General features: G+C 32.9%; 1 protein-coding gene and 1 non-coding gene across 6 annotated transcripts in view; both read left to right on the forward strand.

Annotated features, from left to right (window-relative positions):
* Positions 1–14,977, forward strand: part of PRPF39 (pre-mRNA processing factor 39) — a 38,666-nt gene extending 23,689 nt beyond the window's left edge. For all 5 annotated transcript variants that reach the window (XM_007097536.3, XM_007097538.2, XM_007097540.2 and 2 more), the window contains 10 exons: positions 1,108–1,275; positions 5,715–5,880; positions 6,339–6,446; positions 8,004–8,168; positions 8,483–8,609; positions 9,017–9,285; positions 10,091–10,275; positions 13,210–13,284; positions 13,800–13,920; positions 14,237–14,977. In XM_007097536.3, the coding sequence (XP_007097598.1) occupies positions 1,108–1,275; positions 5,715–5,880; positions 6,339–6,446; positions 8,004–8,168; positions 8,483–8,609; positions 9,017–9,285; positions 10,091–10,275; positions 13,210–13,284; positions 13,800–13,920; positions 14,237–14,293 (1,441 nt within the window). In that variant the 3' untranslated portion in view covers positions 14,294–14,977. The remainder of the gene's footprint in view (positions 1–1,107; positions 1,276–5,714; positions 5,881–6,338; positions 6,447–8,003; positions 8,169–8,482; positions 8,610–9,016; positions 9,286–10,090; positions 10,276–13,209; positions 13,285–13,799; positions 13,921–14,236) is intronic.
* Positions 9,364–9,449, forward strand: LOC122239995. Its single transcript, XR_006219379.1, has one exon. It is a non-coding gene; the product is annotated as a small nucleolar RNA SNORD127 (small nucleolar RNA).
* Positions 14,978–15,120: the final 143 nt, after the last annotated feature.

The raw sequence follows: 15,120 nt of genomic DNA on the forward strand, positions 1-15,120 counted from the left end.
AAGACACAAATTAACCTTTTATTTTGTCAGGCTTTTCTATGTTGGTTTAAAATAACTTCTTTATCATATACTAATCTTTCACATGTACATTGATCTATTTTGTTTTCTTGAAACTATTTTGTGATCCATTTTTATGTTACCTGGCTAGTGCCATACTTTTAATTACTATAGCTTCCTAATTTCTTTTGATGTCTTTCAGGAAAATGCCACTGCATTGCCCTTTTTGTATGTTAGCTCAGTGTTAGAATTTGTTTTACCTGACCCACTCAAAATTTGTTAGAGCTTTGATTGGGATTGTATTAAAGTTGTAGGTTAATCTAGGCAGGGTACTTTTATACTGTTAAAAACCCCTGTTGATTATAAGATACTTATTTTGAAAATGTGTATCTAAAAGTTTTATCCCATCGGGATGTCAAATCCAGTGATTAAAATTGCTTACAAAAATCTCTTTGAAATGAGTTAGGTAGTTTAAAAATACATGTGTTTTTTTTGTTTGTTTTTTAGTTATTTTTTAGTTAGCTGGAGATGTAGCAGGAGAGACTTTTGAAAGTTTTAAAATATATGTCTACTTCTCATTCCATTACAAGGCAGCTGGGTCCCTTCTTGGAGTTATTTTTCCAGAAAATTATTCCTTAAATTGAGATAAAATTAGTTTCTGTCTTCTGCCCTAAATGTATCTATTCAGCATTTCAAGTTTAACAAATATTTAAGTGTCTGCATTGACACTCTATATGTTTGCAGTGTGTATGTTTTGCATTATAATTCTGTATAAGATAAAATTCTATAAACATACATATATTCCCTTTTTGTTTCCTTACTCTTTTTTAATAATTAGTTATTGTATACTTTTGTTATTCCTTCTGCTTTTTGCTCCCTGCTTATATGAGAAGCAGTTGAATGTAATTTTGAATTTAGCATAATCTTCTGAAATTTAGAAATAATGTTTTAATTTTTAAAAATTTTTTGAAATTGAGGTATAATTGACATAATAGTTTTAGGCGTACAACTTAAGGATTTGATATCTGTATATATTGCAGGGTGTAGAAATAATATTTTAAAAGTGATTTTATCTTGGAAAGATAACTTAGAAGTAATTTAATTTTTCAGAACTTTCGAGCATGCTGTTTTAGCTGCAGGAACAGATTTCCGATCTGACAGACTATGGGAAATGTATATAAACTGGGAAAATGAACAGGGAAACCTGAGAGAAGTTACAGCTATATATGATCGCATTCTTGGTATTCCAACACAGCTGTACAGTCATCATTTTCAGAGGTGGGTGGAAAAGTCCGATCATTAAGATATATTATGATTAATCAGGTAATTCTTAATATTGAGGATTGTAATTCTCTTGAAATGTCATGTAAGATTCTTTCAGATACAAACAGGAATAAAGTTTCTTGCTTGATAATCACAATTTACACACTTTTGAATTTTGATATTTTTCCACATACCTTATGAAATGTTTAGGAATTTTAACCATATTTAAACAAGTTTCTCTATACCCCTTTTATAGATGAAGAATAATGGGACTCCTAAGATATTTCAGAGTGGTGAAGAATGAGAAAATAGAATCAAATTTTAATTATTTTTTGTGGTACTAAATTAACAGTGTACATGGCACATAAAGATGCTTATTTAGAACTTAATGATTTACTTAGGATGCCTTGGTTGGCTTAGTCAGTGGAGCATATGACTCAGTCTCAGGGTTTTAAGTTTGAGCCCCACTTTGGGTGTAGAGATTACTTAAGAAAAAAAAGTTAAAAAAAAAACAACTTAATGATGTACTAAAGGTACATTTTTGTGATTCGTATAATACCTTATGTTCAAAACTGTGAAAGATCTATTATTTATGTAGTAAATCTAGATCTGTTTATATCAAAATCAAAATCAAAAATAATTTCATTTAAATTTTCCACTATGAATTTGTCCTGACTGGTATCATTTCATTTTTATGAGTACTGTTAAAACAACTAATTCTGTGTGATACGATTTCCACATTCTGTTTTCTGATGTACTCAAAGTGTCCCACTGATATGGACTCAAAGTCTTTCTGAACAAGAAAGTATGTGTTGTAAGTATTTACTATGTTGATAAATACTTGCTTTTTTAGCTACCATATTTTCTATAGTTATGTTACAATTTTTATAAGTAGTATTGTGTTAAAGGCTGTAAGTTAGGTACTTTTTGAAGGATTTTCTAAATTTTTCTTTACTGAAAAAGTAGAAGACTTAATGAAGCATCTGAAAAGTACTGTGGATCAATTTGCTAAAGACAGAAGTTATGCTGATCCAGTTTAGGAATAGGAATGATGTAGATCTGAATATACTGTCTTTGTTTTTTTATGGAGTATAGGAGATGCACAGGTTTCTAGGCAGAAACTTGCTAAAAGACATTATTAACACAAGACTTCCCATATGCAAAAGCTTGGTGAATGTTTGAAAGAATGAATGAATACAAAGTTTTTAAAAATCCTTATGAGAACAAGAGGGTGCCTTTTCACATGCCAATTTTTCTAGGATCTATCGTATAGATACAAAGTCTGTGACAATAAGAACTTTATTGTTGGTAAGAAAGATAAATTAGGAAACACTTGTCATATACCATTTGCCATGTACGAGATGCTGTTCTGAATCCCATATAGTTAATTTAATCCTCACATGAAGCCAGTGAGGTATAGGTACTATTATTATCCCCATTTTATGGAAGTAGAGGCACAGATAGATTAAAATACTTGCAATGATGTCACAGAGTTAGTTAGTTGGAAGCCGTTTGGAACGTAGACAGTGTGGCTCCAAAGTTCTTGGTATAGTTTCCTCCACATCTTTTTTTTTTGTTATTAAATGAATATCCCACTAGATTTTTAAAAATGTATCGATGCTTATAATAGACATTAGTGGATTGCATTACAAATATTGCTCTTTAATCTGCTCTTGTTCTTTTAATATTTTGACATTTTCCTTATCAGTGTATATAGCAAACTCACAAGTAGTGTTTGTGTAAGTAAATCTTATGACATGACTAACTGCTTTGAGAACTAGGGGAATGTTTTCTTTTGCCTAATACACTCCTCCTACTTAGTTGTTTATTTAGCACTAGCTATGTAAAAGATTATATACCATTTAAGTTGTAGAAATAAAGGCTCAAACAAGTTATGTGTGAATGGTGTTGGCCGTCAATCTTGTTGAAAGTGTAGAAGAGGAAGCGCATATTTTTTTTAAAAAGTGTTCTAAGTCCTGTAATAGTTTTTCTGTCGTGTAGGTTTGTATACTGGATATACACTGATGACATCTCTAAGAAAGTAATTTAAAATATTGTTAGCATGTGGACTTTGTTGATGTGATCTAACTTCTCAGACCCATGCCCTCGTAGTTCCTAAGCTCCAGAAATAATATCTAAATACTGATAATTTCCCAAAGGGCAGTATTTTTTATTTCTATGGCTGTGATACCTTTTCTGCTTCCCCATTTGTCTGGTTGCTCATATGACTCAAAACCAGATAGCTTAATGTTTTCTATATGAAACTTTCTCTAGTTTAGCAAAATAGAAAGTATTTCTGTCATTTGTGCCAGCACTCTGCCTATTTATTTACATTGTCTTAACGCTAATAACACCACTTTAAATTTATGTCTCTTGTATATAGTTCTTGCACATTGGTCAGTTTCTGAGACTTACTAATACTTTTTATCCTTAATACCTAGGAATAGGGCTCAGTATATTAGATACTCAGCCATTCTTTATTGAATAAATTAGTTTTCAGTAGAAAAAAGGCTGATGAAAAATTACTGCTTAGTATTCCTATTTTATCACCATTTGAAAGAATTTCCTATATAACATAGCAGTTATTTTAAGTTTGTGCTCTGTAAGTAGTTAAAAGTTTTTTTATTTGTATCCTAACAATTTTAATATTTATATGAATATTAAATCTGTTCATTTTCTTACTATACTTTTGAGTTCTTCATTAAAAAAATTTTTTTAATAAGGAAGTCTGTATTTTTTGTCTCCCAGTGGTGAAACGGATCCAAGTTAAGCCTCTGTATCCATTGACTATGCAAAATTTAGATTAGTTTCCAATGTTATTTACATACATGAGTGACAGCCTTAAAATCCATAAAAATTCAGGTGTCAGTAGCCTAAATCAGTTTTAAGAAACTTGGGAAAATATCCATAAGATTGGAACATAAGATAAATATACAACTATGTGTAATAATTTGATTGGAGAGGTTGGTTTGGATCAGCATAAAGACTTTATCTAAGGAGATTGGATTTTAGCCTGAATGCAGGGTAAATGTACTGAAGTTATTTTGACATGGGCTGGGAGGGGGGGGGGGGGGGGAGGATATGATCATGTTTACTATTTTGTTTTTCATGTTTACTTTTTAATATTTTTATAGCAATATTGGGGTTGAGATGGGAATAGTGAGACTAGAGGCTGGAAGAGCAGTTTATATTTATCCAGGTGAAAAATGAGGACATGAAGACATATTTAGAAGGTGAAATCAATAGGACCTGGTACCCAGTGGAATGTAAATGATAAAAGCAAAATAGAAGAGATGTAGAAACTGAGTGGTTGGCAGTACCATTAATCAAAATTAGAAATGCTGAGGGTGTTGATTGTGGATGAAATGACACAATTAGTTCAAGATGTTGCATAAAATTTCCAAATTTAGATAGTGTAGCTATTTTAGGTCTTTAGCTTGGTGTTTTTTATTAAAATTTGCATATATATAAACTAGTGTGCATGGATAGAATGAAATGACTTTTTTTCCAAAACACTTTTTGCTTAAAATTAACCTATTTCTTTGTGCAGAGTTTTGGCAATTGGATAGAAAAGTATGGGCTTGAGTTATAGTTTTTAGAGTCACCATAGGATGCTTATTATTTCTGTATTAATAAGATTGGGCATGAATTAAATGAAAATAGATGAGAACAAAATGTCAGATGGAGTCCTTGGCAATCCTAACATTTAGGGACTGATAGGAAGGGACAACCCTCAGAGGAGATCAAGGATCAGTCAGAGACTTGGAAGAAAACCAAGAACGCAGTAACTCTGAGCCAAGGGCAAAGAAGGTTCTAAAAGGAAAGTGTGGTTAAAGGGCTTAAGTAGTGAAGACTTAAGTGATAGTGATAACGTTTAGGATAGAGGCTGTACTGTGAAACAAGTGTCCATTTAATTTTGCATGTAAAAGGCACTTGGTGGCTTTAATTAGGGCAATTTCATTGAAGTTTTTGGCACAGACACAGATTCAGGAGTAACTGAGAAGTGGGAAGAAGCTACAAATGTTTGTTGATCATTTATAAATGATCATTTATAATTTAAATAGGGATTACTATTATTTCATTTTAAAGTAATTTTGCAGAAAGAAAGAAAGAAAGAAAGAAAACTTTGCAAAATAGCATTGTGCCATTTTACAGATGAGAAAGCCAAGACATAAAGAAGGGAAAACTTCCCATAAGTCAAATCACTAATAATGGACAGAACTAGGATTTGGATTTATGCCTCTCCATGCTTTTTCCATTCCATTGCCAAGGCATGAAGAAAATTAAGTTGTCTGTAGACCATTTAATCAAGTGGTAGCTTTCACCATAGACAAGGAAAGGGTTTGGTTTTAAATCAGAATTTTTTTGGAAGAGTAATGTGTAGTAGTAATTGAAAATGGGATCTAAAATTACGCTTCGTATATAGAGCATTTATTTTCATTGGCTTCTTTTAGATTTAAAGAACATGTACAGAATAACTTGCCTAGAGATCTGTTAACTGGTGAACAGTTTATTCAGCTGCGAAGGGAATTAGCTTCTGTAAATGGACATAGTGGTGATGATGGTCCTCCTGGTGATGATCTACCATCGGGAATTGAAGACATAACAGATCCAGCAAAGGTAACTAAACTTAGGGAAAAAATCCTTGAATGCATGAGAAACTAGACTTTATATCCCTTTACTTCATGTGTTGTATCACTTGTAGCTCATATAAAATTAATTTCTGATTGAGGCAAGTGGGAATTCTTTAGCTGTGGTGTAGTTTAAATACAGATTTAACGTGGAGAATCTATTTTACTATGAGACACCTGGAAATAGCTTAGAAGGGGCATTTTGCCTGTGTTGTGATCTACTAGCCCCTTTTAAATACACACATGAGAAAGTGGGTTTTTTAAAGGAGATTTTTAACTAACTTTTAGTATTGTTAATTGTACTTTACACATAATTGATAACAGCTTAAAACTTATCACAATTATAAGATTAAAGTAGGTGTGAATAATACTTAAATGTAAGCAGTAATATTAAAAAATTTCATTATCTAACTTGTGTGATTTAAATTTTTTCTTTTTCTTCCCAAGCTAATTACAGAAATAGAAAACATGAGACATAGAATCATTGAAATTCATCAAGAAATGTTTAATTATAATGAGCATGAAGTTAGTAAAAGGTGGACATTTGAAGAAGGTGTAAGTGTTTTTGTTTTGTAATAGGCTTCAAAATATAAAGATAGGAATAATGTATTTTTCCGTTTTGAGTAATGTCTTTACTATTTTGTTTATTTAAGTAATAAGACATTTGTCCCACTTATCTCTACCATTATCAGTTTTCTGTTATTAATTTTAGAATCTTATAGAATGAATTCAGATTTACTTGATTTGCAAGATATGTCTACTCTGAACCATTTTATTATAGTTCTGTTTTTCGAATCAAGTTTGAGTTCATACTTTACGTATTACAAAATACACCCATTTTAGATGTGTAGTAAAATGAAGGTTTTCCCCTCACAGATTCTAATTATTTTTGTTTTTGAAATAGCTTCATCGAGATATAATTCACTTACCATATAGTTTACCCATTTAAAGTATATAATTCAGTAGTTCTTAGTGTATTCACAGATACATGCAGCAATCACCATAGTGCATTTTGGAACATTTTCATCACCTCACAAATTCCTTACCCTTGGGGCGCCTGGGTCACTGAGTTGCTTAAGCATCCGACTTTTTTTTTTTTTTTTTTAAGACGTTTATTTATTATTGAGGGAGAGAGAGACACACACAGAGCATGAGCAGGGGAGGGCAGAGAGAGGGGAAGACAGAATTCGAAGCAGGCTCCAGGCTCTGAGCTGTCAGCACAGAGCCCGACGCGGGGCTCGAACTCACAAACTGCGAGATCATGACCTGAGCTGAAGTTGGTCGCTCAACCAACTGAGCCATCCAGGTGCCCCAGCATCCAACTCTTGATTTTGGCTCAGGTCATGATCTCCTGGTTTGTGAGAGAGAGCACCACATCGGGCTCTGTGCTAACAGCATGGAGTCTGCTTGGGATTCTCTCTTCCTCTCTCTGCCCCTCTCCTGCTCGTGTGCACATGCACATTAAAAAAACAAAACAAACCTTGCTTTTTAGCTGTCACCCCTCTACTACCTCACCTGCCTGCTCTAGCCCTAAGGTACCGCTAATCTCCTTGATGTTTCTATAGATTTACCTATTCTGGCCTTTCATATGAGAGTGGAACCATACAGTATTTGGTTTTTTGTGACTGGCTAGTAAATTCAGTTTTGGCATGTATAATGTACATTATGGTATGGCACACTACAGCAATTAGGACATAGAACTAGTCTGTCATCCCAGAAAGTTCCCTTGGCCCCATTTCATTCAGTAACCTGTATCCCACTCCTAGCCCCAGTTACCTACTGATCTGCTTTCTGTTATATAGCATAATTGTTCAATTTTAAATTACTCAATAAAGAAATAAATTTGCTGAAAATAAAAAAAATTATGTAGTGCCATTAAAATGACTAAATAAATAAAGAATACATTCTGTTTCTTCAATTTTTAAAGCCTAAGAAATTTAAGGGGTTTTAGTTGTAAGTTTTTTTTATCATGAAATATGGTGATGAAAATTTTCTTGGTTCACCATCATTAATTATGTACATAGTTTAGATGGTTTGTATTGTTCCTATAGTCTAGTGTTTTCTTTCGTTGCAATGTCCTACTTTTTTTTTCCTGTTATACTTTTGTTACAGATTAAAAGACCTTATTTTCATGTGAAACCATTGGAGAAGGCACAACTAAAAAACTGGAAAGAATACTTAGAATTTGAAATAGAAAACGGGACTCATGAACGAGTTGTGGTTCTCTTTGAAAGATGTGTCATATCATGTGCCCTCTATGAGGAGTTTTGGATTAAGGTAAGAAAATTATATGCTCTGAAACTTGCACATATTATAAACATTGATCTAGTGACTAACCTTTTTTGTACTTCTGTTGAATGTTGTTCATATAACTATATCTGTTGCATTAGGAGATGGTCTGCTTGCAACCAGATTTGACTGCTGCATATGCCAACCTCGTTGCCTCTCTTCGTCCTTCCTTACAGAAACTAGTCTAGTGGTTCAATAAAGGTGCTGAATGGGTTTAAAAATAGAATTTTATCGTTCTGTCACATATTTAATGGCTTGTTCAACTGTAAATTATTCAGTATTTCCTCTGTTTCTGTACGTAGTATGCCAAGTACATGGAAAACCATAGCATTGAAGGAGTGAGGCATGTCTTCAGCAGAGCTTGCACTATTCATCTCCCAAAGAAACCCATGGTGCATATGCTTTGGGCAGCTTTTGAGGAACAGCAGGGTAAGAATGAGGAAATTCAGTTGATATTTTTGGGATTTTAAGTTAACTTCAAGATAAAGTTCTAGGAATTGAGTCTTGAGGGATGGTATAGAGCAGAGGTCAGTCTTGTTTTTTGTTTTTGCTTTTCTTCCTTCAGGGGGTAAACTTTTTTTCTATTAAAGGCCAGATAGTGAATATTTTAGGCTTTGAAGGCCATATGGTCTCTTTCCTGACAACCCTGCCATTGTAGCCCACCCAAAAGCATCTGTAGACCGTAGATAAACAAATGAGCACGGTTATTTTCAATTAAAAAAAACAACCAGGCAAAGGGCTAGATTTAGCCTGTGGACTGTTATTTGCCAATACCTGGCATAAAGGATATTTCAGAAGTTTAAATCAAAGCATAAACATTTAATTAACATTTCTAGGTAATATTAATGAAGCCAGGAATATCTTGAGAACATTTGAAGAATGTGTTCTAGGATTGGCAATGGTTCGATTGAGAAGAGTAAGTTTAGAACGACGGCATGGAAATATGGAAGAAGCTGAACATTTGCTTCAGGATGCCATTAAGAATGCTAAATCAAATAATGAATCATCGTTTTATGCTATCAAACTAGCCCGACATCTTTTCAAAATACAAAAAAACCTTCCAAAATCAAGAAAGGTGCTTTTGGAAGCAATCGAAAGAGACAAAGTATGTATTTGTATTTTAGAATATCTTCCATAAAAAAAAAAAATAAATGGTCGTTTTTGTTTTTTTTCTTTCCCATTTTGGCAACTATGATGAAAGATTTGGTCTGTATGTAATATATTTTATTACTAAATGAAGACAACAGTCCCTCTAAACTGATGTTGCCATCTTTAACAATTGTTTAAATTATTATGTATTAAAAGGTTGAGAAAATTAAGATTATTGGGTTAAAAAGTGTTGCAGACATTGTGACACTTTGTATTTCCCTCACATTTAGAAATTTCACAACAAATTTACTGATAGTTTTAAGTAGAGGACCTGGGAGAGTACTTTATAAACAAAAACATGGCAGATGTCTACGTTTTAGCAACTGTAACAGTGAGATTCTTTTTTAAAGTATTTCGTTTTACATATCGGTTGGCAAAAGGCAGTGTATAGGAAATTTCTTACTTTTTAGATTTTAAGCTAATGACAGGTCTGTGGAACTGTGGAAACCATTTTTTAATGTTTTGTATTTGTCATGGTAGGTCAAGCCACAGTAAACCTAAGATAAGATACAGGGTCTTAACTTATTGGCATTTAATAATTTTAATAGTTGGGGAGATACCAGGATGATGTCATTACTTATCAGTATGCTAATTAGTTTTTTCACCTGTTATGTGTATGCTGAAAATATTTAACTTGAGTTACATTTTAATGACTTTCAATATTTTTCAAATTCAGACATAAAAATTAAGACATTTTAAATATCTGTGTTCTAATCAAAACATTTTAGAAATATTATTAATTGATACTGCTTTTTACACAGGAGAATACAAAGTTATACCTCAATTTACTTGAAATGGAATATAGTGGTGACCTCAAACAAAATGAAGAAAATATCCTAAATTGTTTTGACAAAGCTATACATGGTTCATTACCTATTAAAATGAGAATTACATTTTCTCAGAGAAAAGTGGAGTTTCTTGAAGATTTTGGTTCAGATGTTAATAAGTAAGATCTTAATTATATATTATTTGAATAATAAATGAGCATTAATAATTTTGTATGAGTTTAATGATTAGTAGAAGTTAACATATTTCTTTTTCCTCATATATATGGGGGTAAATTCAGTTTTGCAAATATGTATGTGTAACAGGATATATGGTTTGTCTTTCCTTCAAATTGTTTTCAAAATTTTGGCATTGTAATGTAAACAATGAGAAGGCAAGAAACAGCAAATCCTTTGAAAAAGTAAATGAGTCAAGGCTTGAACCTTGAAACACAGAAACAGTATATACACCACAAAAGGTGGATGTGGTTAATCTAGAATAGGGATGCCATTTTATCTCTGATTGGAGGAAACAGTATGGTTGCACAGATGATGCCTAGTGGCCTCATTTCATGCATTGTAAAAAGCTGAAAGTTGAGGGTGGTGGAAGGGGGTGTACTCTAGGGGATTTGGGAAAAGGACAAGTTTGCAACTTATATTTACAAAATAGAAGAGCAGAAGTATTGATTAGAGTATTGCTGCTGTTCCATTCTTAACTGATTGTAGTAGGGAACTATCACAGTTCTTATAAGGCATGTCCCTTCTCTAATTACCCTAATTTAGAGTGATTTCTATTGAAACAGCTGTTGATAAAATGAGGATTATTTGTCTCTGTTTGTGTATGTGTGTATACATTTTTGATGGTTGAGTAAAATTAAAAAAACATTTAACAGAAGTTAAATTTTAATACAGTTGTATATATGTGCTTTACATCATAGTAAATGTTTTCCATGAATTGTCTAATGTAAAATACCTAACAGTCTAATGAGGCTGTAGGTACTGTTCTTATTTTTTTGTTGCTACTGTTGTTCTTTTAATAGATGAAGAGAGGCTTAAAGAGATTAGGAAGTTTTTCCAAGGTCAGTTAGCTATTATTACATTGTGCAACTGGGATTAGAACTTGCTTCAAAGTCTATGCTGCTAACCACCTGTGCTGTATATTTAGTGTCTTCTGTTTGTTTTGCACTGAAGAAAGTGCACAAAAGAAATGGGATATGTAATTCTAGCTTCTAGTCTAGTTGGATGGTTTAATCAGAGGAAATAGGTAAGTATGAGGTGGCACAGAACTGTTAAGAAGGCTGTGCTTTCTATGGATCAGAATGGATTTGTCATCCTTCACAGAGGAGATGGGGCTTCATTTGGGTACTATGGGATTCTGGTAAGGAAAGAATAAAATTGTGGAAGAAAGTTAAAGTTCATGTGAAAGTAACATCTGCTTGATGGGAGGATTTTTGAAGTAGAAGGTGTGATGTTGATTGTGCTGTGCTTGGTTCAGAGCACACGCAGTGCCATGATTGACAGTAGGAAGCTATTAAGAATTTTGACTGGGATTAAATGACATATTTGAAATTGGCAGTAATATGTGGACAAATCAGAGGCTTAACACAAAGATAACCGGTCCTTGCAAATAAAATTATAGAGGGTCTGGATATCAGGTCTAAGATTGTTGTAGTTGAAATTTAAAAAGGGTTTGACTGAAAAATAGATGAGCTTAGAAATTAGAAACTTAGGAATTTAGGTAGTATGTATTGGTAAGAACTGATTTTTTATTTCTTTTTAATTTTAGTTAGCCAACATACAGTGCAGTATTGGTTTCAGGAGTTGAATTCAGTGATTCATCACTTACATACAACACCCAGTGGCCACCACAAGTGCCCCCCTTAGTACTCATGAGTTGATGTTTAATTCAGCTAAATATATGCTTAAATCCTAGCTGTGTCACTTAACTATTTGTGTATTCCTCACTTTTCAGATTTTCTCATGTATAGATTGAGTCTCTTACCACCTAATCCATAGGTGGATTCCTTAAGCCTTAAGGAAATTAGTCCATTTAAAGTGCTTGGTGTTGAGGAACAACCAGAGCACTGGGATTAACAATTTCATAGCCTCTTGAACATTTTGGGGCCAGAGTTATTTGTTGTTATCATTGGATGTGTATATATGCAGATTGCTCAGGGATGTTGTATATGCATGTAAATTATCAAGGTCATTTCTACAGAAATGTTAACTATCTGTGTTAGTAGGGTTAATGATTACTTTAAAAAATAAGGCCATGTTTGTTTTTAAAAAAATATTTCAGAAAATGGTAAAAGGAAAACAGAATCTTTAGGATTTTTCTGTCAGTTTGGCTTCAAGTGACATTGTTTTTGAAGTTCTGAGTTCCAGGTGAGACTTAATACACGTATTATGTCGGAATTTTTTTATTAAAAAAAATCTTCATCAGTGATAAAAATTATATTGTACTTTTATATTAGTTCTAATTCAGTTTATCACATGGTCAAAGTTTAAATACACTTGATCCTAACTGGTGTCAAGTGTCTTTAATAAGCATGGTTAGATTTCAAAAATGTAGAAATTACAGAACGGTCAGGACTTATTTGCACTGGACAAAAACACATCCTCAAGGCCACTGTCTTAGTTGTAGAATAACTTCTTAGGCAGGCTCTCCCCGTGTGTTAGAAAGGATAATAAAAGGTAGCTCTTGACCAATATCCCATCAGCTCAGTCAACTGTAGTAGTGAGAACAGGCACTTTTCTAGTAGCTCAAAAATCCTGGGAGTTATTAAACATCTTGGTTTGGGTCAAATGTTCACTCTAAACCAATTATTGATCAGGGGTATATAGTGCTGTGGTTGGCCAGTTCTGAATCCCTGAAGCCCCATTTGAATCACATGGACTGAGAAGGAAAGTGTAGAGCAGTGGTTTCCCAAGAGGAAATAAATTGGAAAAGGTGGCTGGGAGGAGGTTTGCTTGCACGTTCGTTTAAAAAAAAAAAAAAAAAATTATGTTTATTGCAACATATTTTTGTTACCAAGTGAAAGTAAGTCCAAACTTTAAAACTTTAACAGTTTGGCTTTTGTATATTCCATAGGATGTTATTTTTCCTTCCCTCTCAGGCTTCTGAATGCTTATGATGAACATCAAACACTCCTAAAAGAACAGGATTCTTTAAAAAGGAAAGCAGAAAATGGGTATGTAACTTCTTGCTCAGAATGATTCATGATGCTTAAAAAAAAAGACATTTCATTGCTAAAATGCCTTTAAATATTAAAAAAAAAATTTTAATGTTTATTGTTTAGGGGGCGGGTTGTGGGGGGGGGGAGCGTGCGTGAGTAGGGGAGGGGCAGAGAGAGAGGGAGGGAAACACAGAATCTGAAGCAGGCTCCAGGCTCTGCTCTGTTAGCACAGAGCTGAACCCAGGGTTCATACACACAAACTGAACTGTAAATCATAACCTGAGTTGAAGTCATAACCTGAGTTGAAGTCGGACGCTCAGCGCCCCTAAAGATACATACTTTTAAATGTTGCCTTCAGGTTGTGGTAATTTAGATACTTTACATTCATGATTTGAAAAAAAACTGTACAAAACTTGAGTAGTTGAGAACTTTACTAAAACAAATGTACACAGGTACAAATGTAAACATGTATACATTTGTTTTAAAAGTACTTACCTGTGGGAATTTAAAGTTTTTTCCCTTGTATTTAGGTCAGAAGAACCAGAGGAAAAGAAAGCTCACACAGAAGACACAACTTCATCATCTACACAGATGATTGATGGTGATTTACAGGCAAATCAAGCGGCATATAATTATAGTGCCTGGTATCAAGTGAGTTCACCTAATTGAATTTTTTGCTTGTAGATGTTATTCAAAAATGAAAATAAAAATAATTTAATAATAATTTTTTAATAATTAGGATAATTTATTTAATAATAAAATTAAAAATAAATTAGGATAGTCTTTTTTTTTTTTTATAACAACTACTTCTATTCCAGACTGTATAATAAATTGTCTTTTGTGGTTAAGTCTTGGAATTTTAGCACTGAACACATGCCTGGTTTCTTAAATGTATATGCTTTAATTATACTTTCATAAATGGAACCGAGCCAGTTTTAGCATGCTAACATGTGCTTTTTCCTTTCAGTACAATTATCAGAATCCGTGGAATTATGGACAGTATTACCCTCCCCCTCCAACCTGATGGGAAAATATATCAGATGGAATGTATTAAAAGTATGAAATTATTTTTTTTTAATGAGGGATGTAAACATAGCATAAGCTTGTTGTATTTGATAACTTGTCTTCCTGTTTTCTGTGTAACATGATTTGTTTAGTAATAGGGGAAAATGTCACTTAGTAGCTTACCACAGATACTATTTCCTACCATTTATAAAATTTACTTTTTATTGGAGAACTATTTTTTTGATTTTTTGCATTAAGTGGTCTAGAATTCTTTTGCAATGGATTTGCAACAGAAATCCTTTGTAGCCTTAAGGGGTAGGAAAAAAACTGACTGGAAATCATGTCAGTGTAGTTCAAGATACTGAAAATATATAAGGGCTGGTTATTAAGGATTTACCTCCTCTGTAAAAAAAAAAAATGGATTTTTAACCTTTAATGACAAGGTTTTGTCTGTTTCAATTATCCTTGTGAATTTGGATTTAATTGCAGAAAAGATACACTATTAAATACTATGTCTTGGGATAGAGATTATAAATGAAAAAATGGAGTGTTTGCATCCCTTTTAAAAAATGAAAATCATATCAAAAGTATGTTGTTTCAGGAGACTTTGTATTTAGAATATTCATGTAAAACTTGTGAGCAAGCTTTCATTTTGATCAAACTGATCATCTTCATTTTTGTAATAAAACTTAAGACTCCTTAACTAATTGTTATGAATTTATTTGGGGGCAGGTTCACCTAACAATATTAACTTTCTCATTATTAGTGGACCATTGGTTTTGAAGTATACTTTTCTTGAATTTAGCTAAAATCACACCATTTATAGCTTTTTGCTCCCTCTGTTTC

The sequence above is a fragment of the Panthera tigris genome, chromosome B3 (assembly GCF_018350195.1).
Source record: "Panthera tigris isolate Pti1 chromosome B3, P.tigris_Pti1_mat1.1, whole genome shotgun sequence".
NCBI classification, from domain to species: domain Eukaryota; kingdom Metazoa; phylum Chordata; class Mammalia; order Carnivora; family Felidae; genus Panthera; species Panthera tigris.